At 27.6% G+C, this 15,466-nt stretch overlaps 1 protein-coding gene across 1 annotated transcript; it reads left to right on the top strand.

Moving 5' to 3' along the window:
- The first annotated feature begins 142 nt into the window (after positions 1 to 142).
- Positions 143 to 8,895, top strand: LOC107909147 (E3 ubiquitin-protein ligase RGLG4). The gene is made up of 11 exons (XM_016836588.2): positions 143 to 471; positions 4,243 to 4,327; positions 4,895 to 5,035; positions 5,417 to 5,530; positions 6,315 to 6,412; positions 6,523 to 6,602; positions 6,937 to 7,042; positions 7,146 to 7,273; positions 7,992 to 8,118; positions 8,212 to 8,268; positions 8,572 to 8,895. Exons 1-11 carry the CDS (start codon positions 256 to 258, stop codon positions 8,653 to 8,655), a joined length of 1,236 nt encoding a protein of 411 aa, XP_016692077.2. The 5' UTR covers positions 143 to 255; the 3' UTR covers positions 8,656 to 8,895.
- The last annotated feature ends 6,571 nt before the right edge of the window (positions 8,896 to 15,466 follow it).

Below are 15,466 nucleotides of genomic sequence, written 5' to 3'. Positions count from 1 at the left end.
AATTTAAATTTCAAAACAAATTTACAAATTCAAATTAGAATTCGAATTTTATGGAAATTACAAATATCTCCCTGCCAAGCCCTAAAGGCTGCTATTGGGCCATAGAGAGAAAAAACAAATATTTAAAAAATAAAAATGAGGTAAACCTGTCTTCCATACATATAGTTTAGCTTTACAAGATTCTCATCTAAACGTATATTCTTTTTTTTCTTTCTTGATTCAAACTCAACTTGAAGAAAAAGAAAAGATGATCAGATGGGTAATTTTATTTGTATCCAGAAACTGAAAACTCAAAAGCAGCAGCAGCAGCAGGCAAGTGCGAATAGATCAATAGATAAAGCATCAAAAGGAACAAATTCAAGCAATCACTCAACAACCATGTCGATTGGGAATTCAAGCAACAGTGTTTCAAAGCTATCTGCGCAGGCTAAATATGGGTTTATTGATGATAATTTCTCAACCCTTCACCAGGTTCTTTCGTCTTCTTTTTTCTGGGTCTTTTTCTTAATAAAATATATATATATTTTTGCTGCAAAAAAGAAAAAAGAAGAGTTTAAGATTAGGGCAAGTCGTCTGTTTTTTTGTTGCCATTGTTATAGTCATCTATATCTTTATTTTTAGGGTAAATTAAGAAGGGTAAATTACATTTTAGTCATTTATGTTTTGAAATATCTCCCTCCTTTCTATAACATCCCTTTCCCCTGAAATTTGAAGTTGAATAGAATTAGATTTTTAAATAAGCGTTGAGGGAAAATTAAATCTAATTTAGTGCCTCATCCATAGGTGTTAATAGGTTTAATATTGAATAATTGTATTGGATTTTATCGGGGTTCGTAGCATAGAAACATCTTTCACCCATTAAGAAAATTTGAACATTTACTTTTGATAAATTTAATTTCGTGGGTAAAGAGTGAACTTTTTATGGTTGTAAATGAAAGGCGAGTGATAAAATTTAAGAATTAAACCAACCACAAATATCCCAATCACTTGTTGAAAAGAGAAGATTTGTGCTAATGAAAACCTCAACAAATTCGGTATTGGACTTGGAATGCTTGTATTTAATTTTATTTTTAAGGTTTGTCTCCCGCATTCACCAAAAGTCATAAAAGCTTCACAAAATGATAGTGTTTTTCGCCTACTAACAAAATCTCAACATCAACTTTTCATAAGATTTCTTTGATATTTTTATATATTTTATCAAAATAGCTCTAATTATAATTTTTAATTTTTTATATGTTTATTCAGAATTAAATTTTTTTAGATAATCTACTTTTTCATATTTGTTAATGGGTATTTTAATTAAATTTGTTAGAAAAATACAAAAATTGATAGTTAAAAAAGACTTAAAAATACAATTAAAATTATTTTAACAAAATATGTAAAAGTGGGCAAATTTATCATTAAACTAAAAATAAAACCATTTATAAATATCCTAATCTTAATACCAAATGTGTTGAAAATATCTGTCAATTTTCTGACGCTTTTTTTTAATCAAAAGATAAGAAAAAAAAATTGTCCAAATCTGATGTGAATAAAAAAAAAAAAAACAATGCTAAAGTGACTGACATCAACATTTTTTTTCTTTTTGAAAGTTATTAATGAATGTTTGCCCCATTTAAAAGTTTGGTACCCACCATCACATAAAAAGCTAAAACTTTCTAATTACGAAAAATTAAAATAATAATGAAATATAAAATAAAAGTTAGATTAAATAGAGATAAACTATTTTTAGGGTTAATATATCTTCATTCTTCAATGGTCTAACACCACAAAAAAAAATCTTAAAAATCAAAATAAAAAAATTACAAAATCTTAAATTTAATATATATTTACTTGAAAAAGTACCCAAGTAAGAGATCACCAAATTACAGTTAAAAATGCCCAATTTTATTATTAATAAATTCTAAATTTAACATTTACATTATAATTTGATTATTTTTAGTTTTTATACTTTTTTAAAATTTTAAAATTTCAATTGTTACTCACAAAAAAATTATTTTATTTTAATTAATAAATTTAATAACCATCATTTAAATTAAAATTTAAAATTTATAAAATATAAAAACTAAAAATAATAAAAATAAATCTTTCATAAAGAGAATATTTAGTATACAATTTTTTAAGACTTGTTTGTGGAAAAAAATATATTGGGCATACCAAATACTAACCTTTATATATATATATATTTATTTATATAGGAGAGAGATTTACTTACATATGTGTTAATTTAACCATTAAATTTTTTTTACATAAAATAAATAATTAAAAAATTTAAATTTACGCTTATAAAATTTTTAAAATATATATATAAAATCATTTAATTGCTATCACTCCTACCCACATATATTCATTATGTTATTCACATGGATCTGTTAGTGGATTAAAACGCGTTTTCTCGCCCACTGAAACACGTTTTCTTTTTATGGCTTTTAAGAAAGTTAGATACTCATATATTATTTTCTGTATGAATAGGTTAGACAGTACCTTTTTAATGTTAATATATTTTTAAAATATTAATTTATATCTAATTTTATATATTTGTAGAATTAAATTTAAATAAAAGATTTCATATTTAATTTGAATTTAAATCAAACTGAATCAAATTGAAAATTAAAGTTCCCTATACTTTTTAAAAATTGTAGATTTAGTTCTTGTACTTTAATTTGATCGATTTTAGTTTTTGTATTTTTTGAATTGATCAATTTTATTTATTCTTTTTTAAATTTTAAAATTTTAGTTCTGACCCAAATAGTAGTAGTTAAATTTGTTTGGTTGAATTCAATTACTAGTATTATACTGTGATACAGTTGTAGATTTAGTATATATTCGACAATTGGATTCTAAGTTCCTTTTTTTTGTTTTGAATTTTGAATTTTTAAGATTGGCACGAATAACAAGCTAACACGACATTAGGCGTTTGATAGTAGAATTTAACTTAATAAATTTAACTGTTATTGTTTGGTGAGGGCTGAAATTTTAAATTTTAAAAAATATAAAGACTAAAAATGATCAAATTAAAATATAGAAATTAAATTCACAACATTTATAAAATATTGAAACTAATAATAAAATTTAATTAAAATTAAAATATTCTATGTAATACATGATCCGTACCATCTAGGGCATAGTTGACAGGAGCAGATAAGGGCTTTGACCCCCATTGGTTAAACAAAAAATTTTCCCTTTAGCCCCTCTTAAATATTAAATTATTCTATTTAAACCCTTTAATTCTTACTTGAATAAGAATTTTTTTATTCCCTCTAAAAAATTAATAATTTAATTTAATCCTTTCTAAATTTAACCCTTCAAAAGTTATTTTTTTATCTCCATCTTCTAAATAAAATTTCTTTTTATCTCCATCTTCTAAATAAAATTTCTTACTCCACTCTTATAAGCCACGAGGTTCATTGACTAAGAACTGTCGGTCTTTAATTTCTTCATCATGGCATCTCTTAAGTGGTCCCAGTTGTTTTTCAAATATTGAATTATGTAAATCGTTGCACATTTCAACATAAATCACAACTTTTTTTCCAATTAATACTTTTTAAAATTTATTTTAAAAATTAATACTTTTTTTAATTTATTTTTAAATTGGGGGCTGGGATGAGATAAAAAATTTGGAGATGGCAAAGCTAAAAATACTTAAATTAAATTATTAATTATTTAAAAAGCTAAAATTAAAATAAATCCATTTAATCAAATGTTAAAAGCTCTAAATTGAATTTTTTAATTTTAGGGAGAGGTTAAAAATCAATTATTTTAAAAAATAAAAAAATGAAATAAATTTTCGAAAAATCAAATTATATCTTCTTGTTGAACCAATGAAACCAATCAGATGTTTTAACCCAACTCAAATCTTCGTAATAATATATCTTAAACGGTAGCTTCAACAAAGATGAGATTTGGTGAAAGTGTTGCCGGCTTGAGAAGATCATTTTGATCACAACAATATCACATTAAGGGTGGGTTTAGATGGATGATGCGTTTATCTGTGGTTAGTGTAAAAATAATGGTGACAGTGAGATTAAATATTATAATAATACTGTAACGTGAGACAAAAAATAAGCTAAACACACCACGCTCCACCACCAATTTAAACCCACCCTAATACACATATGATAAATACTTACTACACCACACAGGTGCACTACACCCAAAAAAAAAAAATACTACCCATATAAAAATCTACCACTTACTCTCAAACACTCCAACATGAAGAAGATAAATACTTGTTTTTTTCAGGTTACAGCAGCATTAAGAAGTTCTGGTCTTGAATCATCTAATCTCTTAATCGGCATCGATTTCACCAAAAGCAATGAATGGACAGGTACATATATATATCTACATCACCTAACCAACCAACATAAAGAGGAATTTTGGTCCCTTTATAAAATTCAAATTTAACATCCAGTTCCATGTGCTTTAATTTGTAATAGTTTAGTTCTTCTATTTTTTTTATGATGTCACTAACTAGTTCAAATCGTTATCTATTTTAGTTGAAATGCTAAAGTTGGGTAGTTTCGGTCCTTGTTTGTCCTGCTTTGGCTAAATGGAAGATTTGCTATTTAGGACATACAAGAAATTAAAACATTTAATTTAAACCTTTGTAGCCTTTTGTTAAAAGGAAAATTTGAATTTTTGGCCCTTATGAAAATTAATAATTTCAGCAATATAAAAGTAAAGGCCATACAATATAAAAGTAAAGTGGTCTCAAATTTCAACATAGTAAAAGGACCAAAACCAGAATTTGACTGATGAATTTTCCACCAATTCAATTAACAACCCCAGTGAATTTGAAGATAGATATTTACTAGCAAAGGGTTCTTATTTGTGTACTTTTTTTCAAATAGGTCCCTCTCTTGTTAGATTCATTTATTTATTTATTTTATTGAAGGCCAAGTATCATTCAATAACCGGAGCTTACATGCAATTGGTGCTGCACCAAATCCATATGAGAAAGCCATCTCCATAATCGGGAAAACTCTAGCTCCATTCGACGACGACAATTTGATACCTTGCTTAGGTTTTGGTGATGGTAATGTCATGTATACTTGTGCCCACGACACAGAAGTTTATTAATTTTTTAAGGGTTAATATAATTTTTGGCCCTTAAACTTGGTAATTGAGTTCATTTTGATATATAAATTTGGACTTGAATTTTGAAAAAGAATTGATGATGTGGCAGTTTGAGATCATGCCACATCATCCAACTTTCCAAGTTTAGGATCAAAATAGATCTAATAGTTAAGTTCAGGTACCAAAATAAACCAAAAAATGTATAGGTATCAAAGTGGACCTAGCTGCTAAATTCAAGGACCAAAAATTACATTAACCCTTTTCTTAATTTCAACCTGTGCCTTTTTATTTCTTAATTTGATTCATCAACTTTTTCTTTTTGTTGCAATCATTGTCACAGCAACTACTCATGATGATGAAGTGTTTAGCTTTCACAGTGATCACTCATCTTGCCATGGTTTTGAAGAAGTTTTGGACTGTTACAAGAAGATAGTCCCAAACTTGAGATTATCTGGTAGGCATCTCTACTAGTTGGTCATAACTAATATAACACCTGGTTAAATTTTAGTTTTGATGTTTCTATTATATTCAAATTCGGATTTAGTGCCTAATTTAAGCTCCAAATTCTTAAAGTGGAGAATATTATAGATTTAAATGTGTTTAAACTCAAGTCTTTTAAGTTCTCGCAACAACAATGATGCCAACTGAATTAAGACCCAATTAGCATCCTTGTACTTTAAGTTGACATAATTTAATTCTCTAATTTTATAATCTCATTAGTTAATCCAAACATTAACTATTCTAATTAAAATGCCGACGTAAATCCGATGTATAGTAAAGAGATTAAAATCATAATTTGACCTATAATATTGTTTTTATGGGTCTACTTGTGAATTCCATCCTTATACAAAAACTGAGATGTTAGTCTCTCAACTTTAGTTCATTAGAATTTGATCCTTGTACTTTGAAAGACTAAAATGTTAGTCCATTTGTAAGTAAAACACATAAACTGCTAATGTTTGCTAATATGCTCCATGTAAATTGTTTAACTTTTTATTTTTGTTGATTTCTTGCATATAAACTGTCAAACTGGAGATTTCCAAATCAGTAATTTAACAATAGGACTTAACAGTATTATCCAATTGAACTAACATCTTAGTAAATTATGACAAATTAAAGTAACTAACTTCTTAATTGGATGATTAGACTTGTTTTTTCATTATACCATGAATGGTTAATATTTGTGTGAAAGCTAAAGCCTTTGAGCATTTTATGTTATGTTTGTCCCATGCTCGTAGGGCCAACATCATATGCACCTGTAATTGATGCTGCCATTGACATAGTGGAAAGCAGTGGTGGCCAATTCCATGTGCTGGTTATCATTGCAGATGGCCAGGTCCTATATCCCAATACCTGCCATTTTTTTTTCTCCTTTGTGGTAACAATTTTTGCTTTCAATTGACGTGTCTTAGAATTTGTTTTTCTTTTTGGTGTTTGATTATGAAGGTCACACGAAGTGTTAATACAAGTGACAATGAATTGAGTCCACAAGAAGAGAAGACAATCAATTCCATTGTTAATGCAAGGTATACGACTTATTCGATTTATTGGTATTTCGAGTTTCTCTATTATATCCACCGTGTGCAATTATATGTGTACATCCTTGAGCCCCATCATGTGTTGCTGTTATGTATAAATTTCATTTCAGTTTATCAATTCTAGTTTGAATTGTTTTATTTCTTAATCTGATTGTGCTGGAATTGTTTGATTCTAAATTATCTCAGTTCTTAATCGTTTGTAATGTAATAATTTGATATTACACTTTGTAGTTGCTCCCACATGTATTTGTGTTTTTATTTTTGATTGCTTTCAAACCAAATTATCATATACTGAGCTGACTTTAGAACATGTTTTATTCAGCTCACACCCACTGTCGATTGTACTGGTTGGGGTTGGCGATGGACCATGGGAAGATATGAAGAAATTTGATGATAAGATCCCTGCACGTGACTTCGACAATTTTCAGGTATTTGTGGTGTATTAGTAGCGGAAACTTGAGGACATGCATGAAATAATGGAAATCTAAACTAGTTGGTTTGTGTCTTGTACATATACATATACATATACAGTTCGTTAACTTCACAGAGATAATGTCGAAAAACACAAGTCCAGATGAAAAAGAAGCTGCTTTTGCACTTGCTGCTCTCATGGAGATCCCTTTCCAATACAAGGCAGTGATGGAACTTGGTATTCTCGGGTGAGTTATATATATATATGCTAAGCTCTTTTCCTTTTTGTATGATTTGTAATACAAATAAGTGATGCATGCGGTGATTAAACACTTAATACTTTTTAAAGAAAATTCAGGTTTGAACCCTGAAGATTACATTATTACAAGAGTTAATTATAAACTTTGAAAACTTTTATGAATCGTAAAAGACACATAACACACGTGAATGATGCCTTCCTAATACTAAAAAATAAACCATGGGTAATTTTCACATTGTGGGCAGGGCATAGGCAGAGGTGGTAGATAGTGGTCTTGACCCCAATAGCTAAGTGGTATAATATTAACTTTAATTCCTTTTAGTTACAAAGTATTCAATTTAAACCCCTTTTAAACAATTTGTTTATTTTTTATCCTAAACTTTTAAAATTTTATTTGGCCCCTCAATACCAAAATCCTAACTTCGTCCCTGATTGTGAAATTTTAGAACCGGGAAGCTCAAGGTTCTAGGGTCTCATCATTTACAAACAACGCCAAAGCCTTATTGGCTAATCCCCTACTTTAATTTGGCAATATTTGATTCTCTCAATAGTAAAAGATCCAATTTAATAACACTATTAACTACTTTCGTTCAAATGTTCATTTATTATTGATTGAGAATGATTATTTGGATTTTCATGCGATTTTATCATCGATAAATTCTTTAACTTATGATTACTTATTATTTAATTGCATTTAAATAAATTAGACACCGAACTGGGAAAGCAAAGAAAGTGGTTCCACGTCCTCCACCAGCTCCGTACCATGCTGCTGCTCGGTCGGAGCCTGTACCGACCACCGTCTCATCATCACCGGCATTAGATGATCGAACCCAGGTATGTTCCAAATGTTGCTCATTAAAAGATTACTGATTTGATATTTGTGTGGTGTAAAATATTGTTCTTCATTGTCGGTAAACACAAATGTAGGCATGCCCAATTTGCCTTACGAGTGCTAAGGACTTGGCCTTTGGTTGTGGACATATGGTGAGTTACATTTTTATTTTTGTTCCCATTATTTCCTTTAACATATGTTTTGCATGGTTTAATTATTATCATAAGTGGATTGATTTGCCAATTAAATCACTTATGTAATCAATCCAAATATATGTGAGTATTAAGTTGATTGGAGCCTGGCAAGGGCCAGGGGAGGTGGCAGGTCCCTCCTAAAATGAAAAAATTATTTTATTGGTCCTTTATATTTTATAAAATTATAAGTAAGTAAATGATTAAATTGTATTTTGACCGCAAAAATAATAAATAATAATAATATTGTTGTTGTTGTTGTAGACTTGTAGAGAATGTGGGTCAAGGGTGTCAAACTGTCCGATATGCCGCCAAAGGATTACCAATCGTCTGAGGTTGTTTGCTTGATTTCCTTATTTACGACTTTTTGTACATATTGTGTGAAGGGAAATTCTTTTATGTGTTTAACATAACTCTCATATCACGATTCTGATTCCAATCTCACTAACAATCTTAGTAAGTGCTCTGTAAGAAACATTTTCATGTGTTCCCTCGTTTTATGTACCAAAAATAACTTAGTGCTAAGGTAATTTAAACCTATTAAATTGTACAAATTAAAATGTGAAGAAAAAGTCTAGGTTTGAATAATCCCTTACTCCCTTTTGCTTTTCTTATTTGCCTATTACTATTTCCATGTGCTTTGAATCTAGGGATAAATTTTAAAATTATATATGAATTTTGGTTTAGTATGTAATTTTACATATGAATTTTGATTGTAAGTAATTTTATACATGAAATTTTGATTTGATTCAATTCTTGCAAATTATTAACACAATGATTGGCATAACATCATTATATTTATTGTATATGTAAATAATTCATTTGTATAATTGCACTAAATCAAAATTTATATATTAAATTACATATTAAATTAAAATTCATGTACAATTTTAAAATTTTTCAAAAATATATCGTCATAATCTTTCTAATTAGGAATAGCAAGTAGTCAAAATTAAACCTTTTTCTGTTTTATTGCATTCATTTTCTTTGAATTCTATTTAAATATTGCTAGTATATAAAATAGAAATTCGTTCATTCGATATGTTTCCAATAAATTTTTTTATTCTTTTTTTTGTTATGTTCTAGTCATTCAAATCTGCTGAATTATTGTTCATATTGATTATGAATCGAAATTGATAAGAAGTTGGTCAATAATACTCGAACATATACTTGTTTTGAGTGCCTATTTATTTTCTATTGGTATTTTCTATCAAACCAAACAAACTCAAAAATCTAAAAAAGGCCTAGGCTTCGTCTAACCCAAGGTCATTGTTGGGTTAACACATGTAATTATCCAATAACGAAATAGCATATAATATTTTTCAACAAAACATGTGTTCATGGATCGAGCTAAATCTAGGTTCAACTCTAAAAATAATTTTAGGTTTATATTTGAGTTTGATTTTGAGTTTATTTCGACCCGATCCAGTTCATTCAAATGGGTTTTACTATTTAATTTTTTATTTAAATTTAATTATAATATTGTTGTACTTCACATGACAGACCTCATAACATATCCAGCATATGTCTGCCAATGGAGCTAAACATTCCAATGAACTACACATATTTAGCATGTCGACTGGAGAACCTTGAATTAACTTGCAAACCTCAAATATCATACATATTTGCTAAGTCTATGTCTATGTGAGATCCACGTGGGAGCTCAGTCTGTTCAGAGTCATTGATTACCAGTCGTTCTAAGACATGTCATCTTAAGACGTAACATCACTGTCATTGCTAGAAGGATCAAATCAGACTTTTTTGTCAATAACTTCAAGGTACGTAGCTAAACCTATCACCTACTATAAGACGATCCATACAAACAACTCACACTCTCTTGCGTACATTTTTTCTTTTTTAACCTCTTAACTCTGTCACCAGAAAACTCTTCCATCTTTAACTCTTATTCATTTTTTCTACATATTAATCCAACGGTCAACAAATATACATATATTTTTTTTAAACAATAAAACGAACTAAACACCTTCAACTCGACTCAAATCGAATTAAAACCCCACCATACAATAAACACCTCTAGACATCACCATAGAAAAAACATTTTTTAGCTGTCATAATTGGACACAACTTAGATTTTAGAAAAGCTTGTGTTGGAGGGAACAAATGAATAGAAAAAAAAATCCTATAAATATTAGATATAGATATGGGAATGAGAAAAATGGTATGGATCCTTCCATGCTTCTTGGGCTTGATGGAAAAGGCAGTTTTTTAGGATCTCCATCCATATTTTATTTTTTTAGGAGTTCACAAACATAATTATTTTGAAGAAAATTGTTCAACTTTTTGTCGAAAACAATGCAAATTATTTTATTGGCATTGACTACTAAATTGTAATTTAAAGAGATTGCACTTTCAATATTAATACTTTGGTTAACAAATAAATAAATCATTTAACAATATTTTAATTAACATTAAAAGTAAAACCAGCTATTTTATGAGGGTACAACAAAGGGGCATTTACTAAGAAATTAAGAAAAAAAATAAGCAATAAGGTTTATATGATTATTAACATAATATGAAAAATATTAAATTAAAATTTTTAGATTAATGGATGTCATATATAATTATATGTTATTAAAATCCATTCAAATAACAATATGTTATTAAAAGTGATTTAATAAGATGATATAATAAGGTTATTGTTAGATAGGTTGTAGTTATCTAATAAAGTAGGAACTTAATAACTGTAGATATTAAAAATTGTATCATGCCATCATACATTAATAGAATTCAAGTTAAGGATCAAAATAAGAAAACCGTCAAGTTTCAGAATTAATGTTGACCAGGAAAAATTTAACGATCAAATTGGAAAAAGTTATCAATTTTTAGGGGTTTTTTTTGATAATATGACATGACGAATATTGATAGATTAAGTTTTACATAAATTTTGGAGATAAAGAAGCATTTAGTCCCTGAACTTGGTAGATTTTTCTACCTTTGGTCCTTGAACTTTTTTTTATCCTCATTAATCTTGAAACTTGACAATTTTCTTTATTTGATCCCTAAATTTGGATTCCATTAAAGTGAGATGATGTGACACTTGATATAATGCTACACCAACACTTGAAAATTCTAAACAAATTTTAAAATTTCTTTATTTTTGCATTTTTAAATTTTATATAAAAAAATTTAAAATTTATGTGATGATAATTTCATCTTAATGATCAGGTTAACGCACCGAATTGTAGAAAGTTGTCAAACTCTAAGACTAATGCGGACTCCAAAAAAATTCAAGGATCAAATTGAAAAAAGTTATCAAGTAAGAGCACTAAATGTTACTTTATCCCTCAAATTTATTATGGTTTTAACAATTATTCTATATGACATTAACAATGGGATAAATCTTAAAACCATAAATAAACTTTGGTTCAATGTTTAATGTTATACAATAAAACTGATTTTGTATAATTTTATATATGACATTTTTATTTGATTCAATTTTCAAAAACAACCAGCATCATTATTGATATAATTATTCAGTGTTTACATATTACATACACAAATAATTATACTTATATAATATAAAAATAAATTAATGTATTTATTTCTTTAAATATGTACAATTTAATTAAAATTAAAATTTTATGTATACATTTTAACCAAAATAAAAGTTTAAAGCTTATAATTGCAAAAAATTAAAGTTAATGTATAGTTTTGATTTATCCTCATTAACAAATTACACAAATATTATATGAAGAAAGAAACATGTATAATACTTTAAACCTAATAGGTAAAATACCTCTTCAATCCCTCTAATTTTTTAAATTGAGTAAATTGATCCCTCTAAAAAAATGGAGTAGTTTAATCCCTATCAATTTTGAAAGTGAGCAACTAAAAACAACTAATCATAAAGTTAATGTCTTCCACTAGTTGTACATAATTTTAATTGGTATAATAACAAATTTAGCCTTCAATGTTTACATATTTTATCAATTTGTTCTTGATTCTAAAAAAAATTAATAAATTTAGCCTCATCATTTACAAATTTACTCAAATGTTGCAAGCAAAACTTTTTCAAGCATAGCCAATTTTACAAAATGTGTAAATGTTTAAGGCTAAATTTGTTACTGTATCAATTAAAATTATGTAGAATTGATAGAAAATATTGGCGCCGTAATTAATTGTCTATAGTTACTTTTGAAATTGAAAGAGACTAAATTATTTCGATTTTTTTTAGATAAACCAATTTACTCAGTTTCGAAATTGAGAAAAAATAAATAGCTTTTTTTTATTTTACCCATATAGATATATACACAAATTATGAATAATATAGGTGGGGTAAGCATAGGATTCTCTAGTGATTTACTAAGCCAAAACTAAAGCCAAAAAGGCATCTTCCATTGTGCTTACATTAATAAAGTGGCAGTGATGGTATGTCCGTGAAGGCAACGGAACGGAACGGAACGCAACATGCGGCCAATATGTTTTATATATAAGCAAACAAATAATGAGGCCCTGAAGAAGAGAAAAAGTGTGGTGTTTATAGGGAGATTAAAGGAGGATTTTCAGCCACCGTGTTTGACCATTCGCTCTTTAATCTCCCTGCTTTGCAAGGGTTGCGTGAGAATCCCTTTGTTTTGCTTTTTTCTTTTATTTTAATAGTCAACCCCATCGTCACACTCATATGGGATTGTGTGCTACATTTTTCACACTAATCTAATTTACCTTTAATCTAATATTAATCTAATCGGATCAGATTAAATTTATTTGTGGTTTGATTTTTTGATTCATTTCAAAAGGCTAATTTTATCAGTTCAATTTATGAAATTGAAAAAAAATAATGAAGTATTGTCGTCATTGGTAAAGGTTGAGACTCTAAATTTTCAAGCATCGGGTTTCGAGTCTTGCCATGTACATTTGCAATGCTTAAGTATTTAGTCTTAATTTGTGTGTTTGTCATGGATAATTTTTGTGTGATTCTATCTGATTCCTCGTGTGTTTTACTTTTATTGGTTGGATTTTTCTTTTTTGTTGCTCAATCTTGTATTTATAATTCTACTATAATTGTCTCGATATTTATTTTTTGTAATTTTATTTTATAGTCAATTCATTTCACGCTCACATTGTATTTTGTGCTTCATTTTTCACACTAATCTAATTTACTCTTAATCTAACACCAATCGAGTTAGGTCGGATTAGATCGGGTCGATTTGTACTTCAATTTTTTTGGTTTGGTCAAAAACTTTATGTTTATTATTCTTTCAATAGTAAAATTGAAAAGCTAACGAGGGTTTATTTTACAATTCTCACAATATTCGTGTTACAATGTGTGGTTTTCAATCACAATACACATTTACAATGTGTGGTTTTCAATCACAATATTCGTGTTTTCCATGGAAGAATTTTGTCAAGCTCTGTTCCATTTTTTGTTCACTTTACTTAGTATCTACTTTGTAGTTGTTAGAACTTATGTTTGTATTATATTTCTAATAGTAACAAGCATAGTAATAAGCATTCAAAAATTAATAAAATAGAAAAAAAATATTAATATTTTATAAATAAATTAATTAATAAGAAATAATTAAGATTTGATCCAACTCTCCTAAGATCAAAATTTTCCAAAATTAAGTGTTTATCCAAATGAAAAAAAATATTATTTATCAATTTTGACAAATAATTTTTTCTAAAAACATCTTCGTGAACTGGTAGTTAAATTAGTGGTCGATTTGACTAAATAAATCATTAAATATTAAAAATTTGATTCAATTAATTTGTATCGATTCTTAAATTAATCAATTCAAAATTACTTTCCGAATAAATACTCGAACCAATTCCCTATTCAAATCCAATTCAAACAATGCTATATTAAAATTAGATTCAACTCAAATTAGGGCATCTCATAACTAAAAATCAAGTTTTAATTCCGAAATTAAATTAAGTTGGATGTGATTATCGAACACCGGAATTTTTAATTAATAATAATGATGAGCGGTTAAAGTTAATCCCCAGTGATTCTTTGCAAGGTAATGAGCAATAACAACTGAGTATCCCAATAAAAATTATTTTTAATTAATTAATTTGATTTAATAACTCGAAAAAGGCTTATTCTACGCCAGGCACTGAATTCCATGCCATGCCATGTGATATACATATAATATATTAATATATATAAAAATATAAAATACAATCAAGGATTCTACGTACTATAATTATCTGTATATATTATATATACATAGTTATGAAAATTACACAAAATTTTATCTTAAATACATTTTATCTAAAAATTAATATTTATATTAACAATCTTAAGCCAATCATTGCTATATAATGAATGGTTTTTTAATTTTAATTTTTGAAACTTTGTTGTCTAAAATCTATTTATTATAATACGATTAAGCTGTTTTTAGTATTAATAATTTTGAATTATTTTTAATTAAGTATAAAATTAAGAATATTGTGTGCTTATATATAATTGGTGAAAGGGAATTTATTTTCATTCCTTTGTTGAAATTTTGCTCAGGTCAGGTATAGGTGAACTGTACGTGTTAAGTGAAATAAATAAATAAATAAAATAATTAATATAATTTTATCAATAAAGAGAGAATTATTAATTAATTAATATAAGTTTAATAGTAATCAATTGACAGTTGTGCTGATTTTACTCATTTTTATGAGGCGATTTTGAGGAATAAGGTCCCCCGTTCAACGACATATGCCCCAACCCTCTATTCCATACTTCATACTTGAACTAATATACATGATTTTGGTTTAATTTGGGTTTCAGTCCCTGTATTTTTTAATATATATTTTAGACTTTTATAGTGGAAGTCACTCTAAGGGCTTCAGTTAAATTGGATTACGTACAAAGGCTAAATAAGCAAAAAAGAATTGTTGAATATTTCTCATTTGGAGATTGAAATGATGGTGAAATTATGGTTAAAATCATTAAAAATGCTTATTCTAATAATACCTTTCTTTCTACACATGTTAATGATTGCAGGTCTTTTATGTCTAAATACAAATAGCCTCACTCAGTCGTATTTACAGAATGGGAAACCAATGTGCGGATATTTGCTCGATTAGGGCACAATTTTCAATAGTGGTATTCAGGCTTTGTCCAAGGCTAATGCCTATGGACCAAATTTGTATTCTACTATTTTGATCACAAAAAATGTTGAATATGGGATTGTAAGATTTTCAT

The sequence above is a fragment of the Gossypium hirsutum genome, chromosome A08 (genome assembly GCF_007990345.1).
Source record: "Gossypium hirsutum isolate 1008001.06 chromosome A08, Gossypium_hirsutum_v2.1, whole genome shotgun sequence".
Classification (NCBI taxonomy): Eukaryota; Viridiplantae; Streptophyta; class Magnoliopsida; order Malvales; family Malvaceae; genus Gossypium; species Gossypium hirsutum.
The sequence above is the reverse complement of the archived record's forward strand: the minus strand, read 5'-3'. Positions and strand labels throughout refer to the sequence as shown.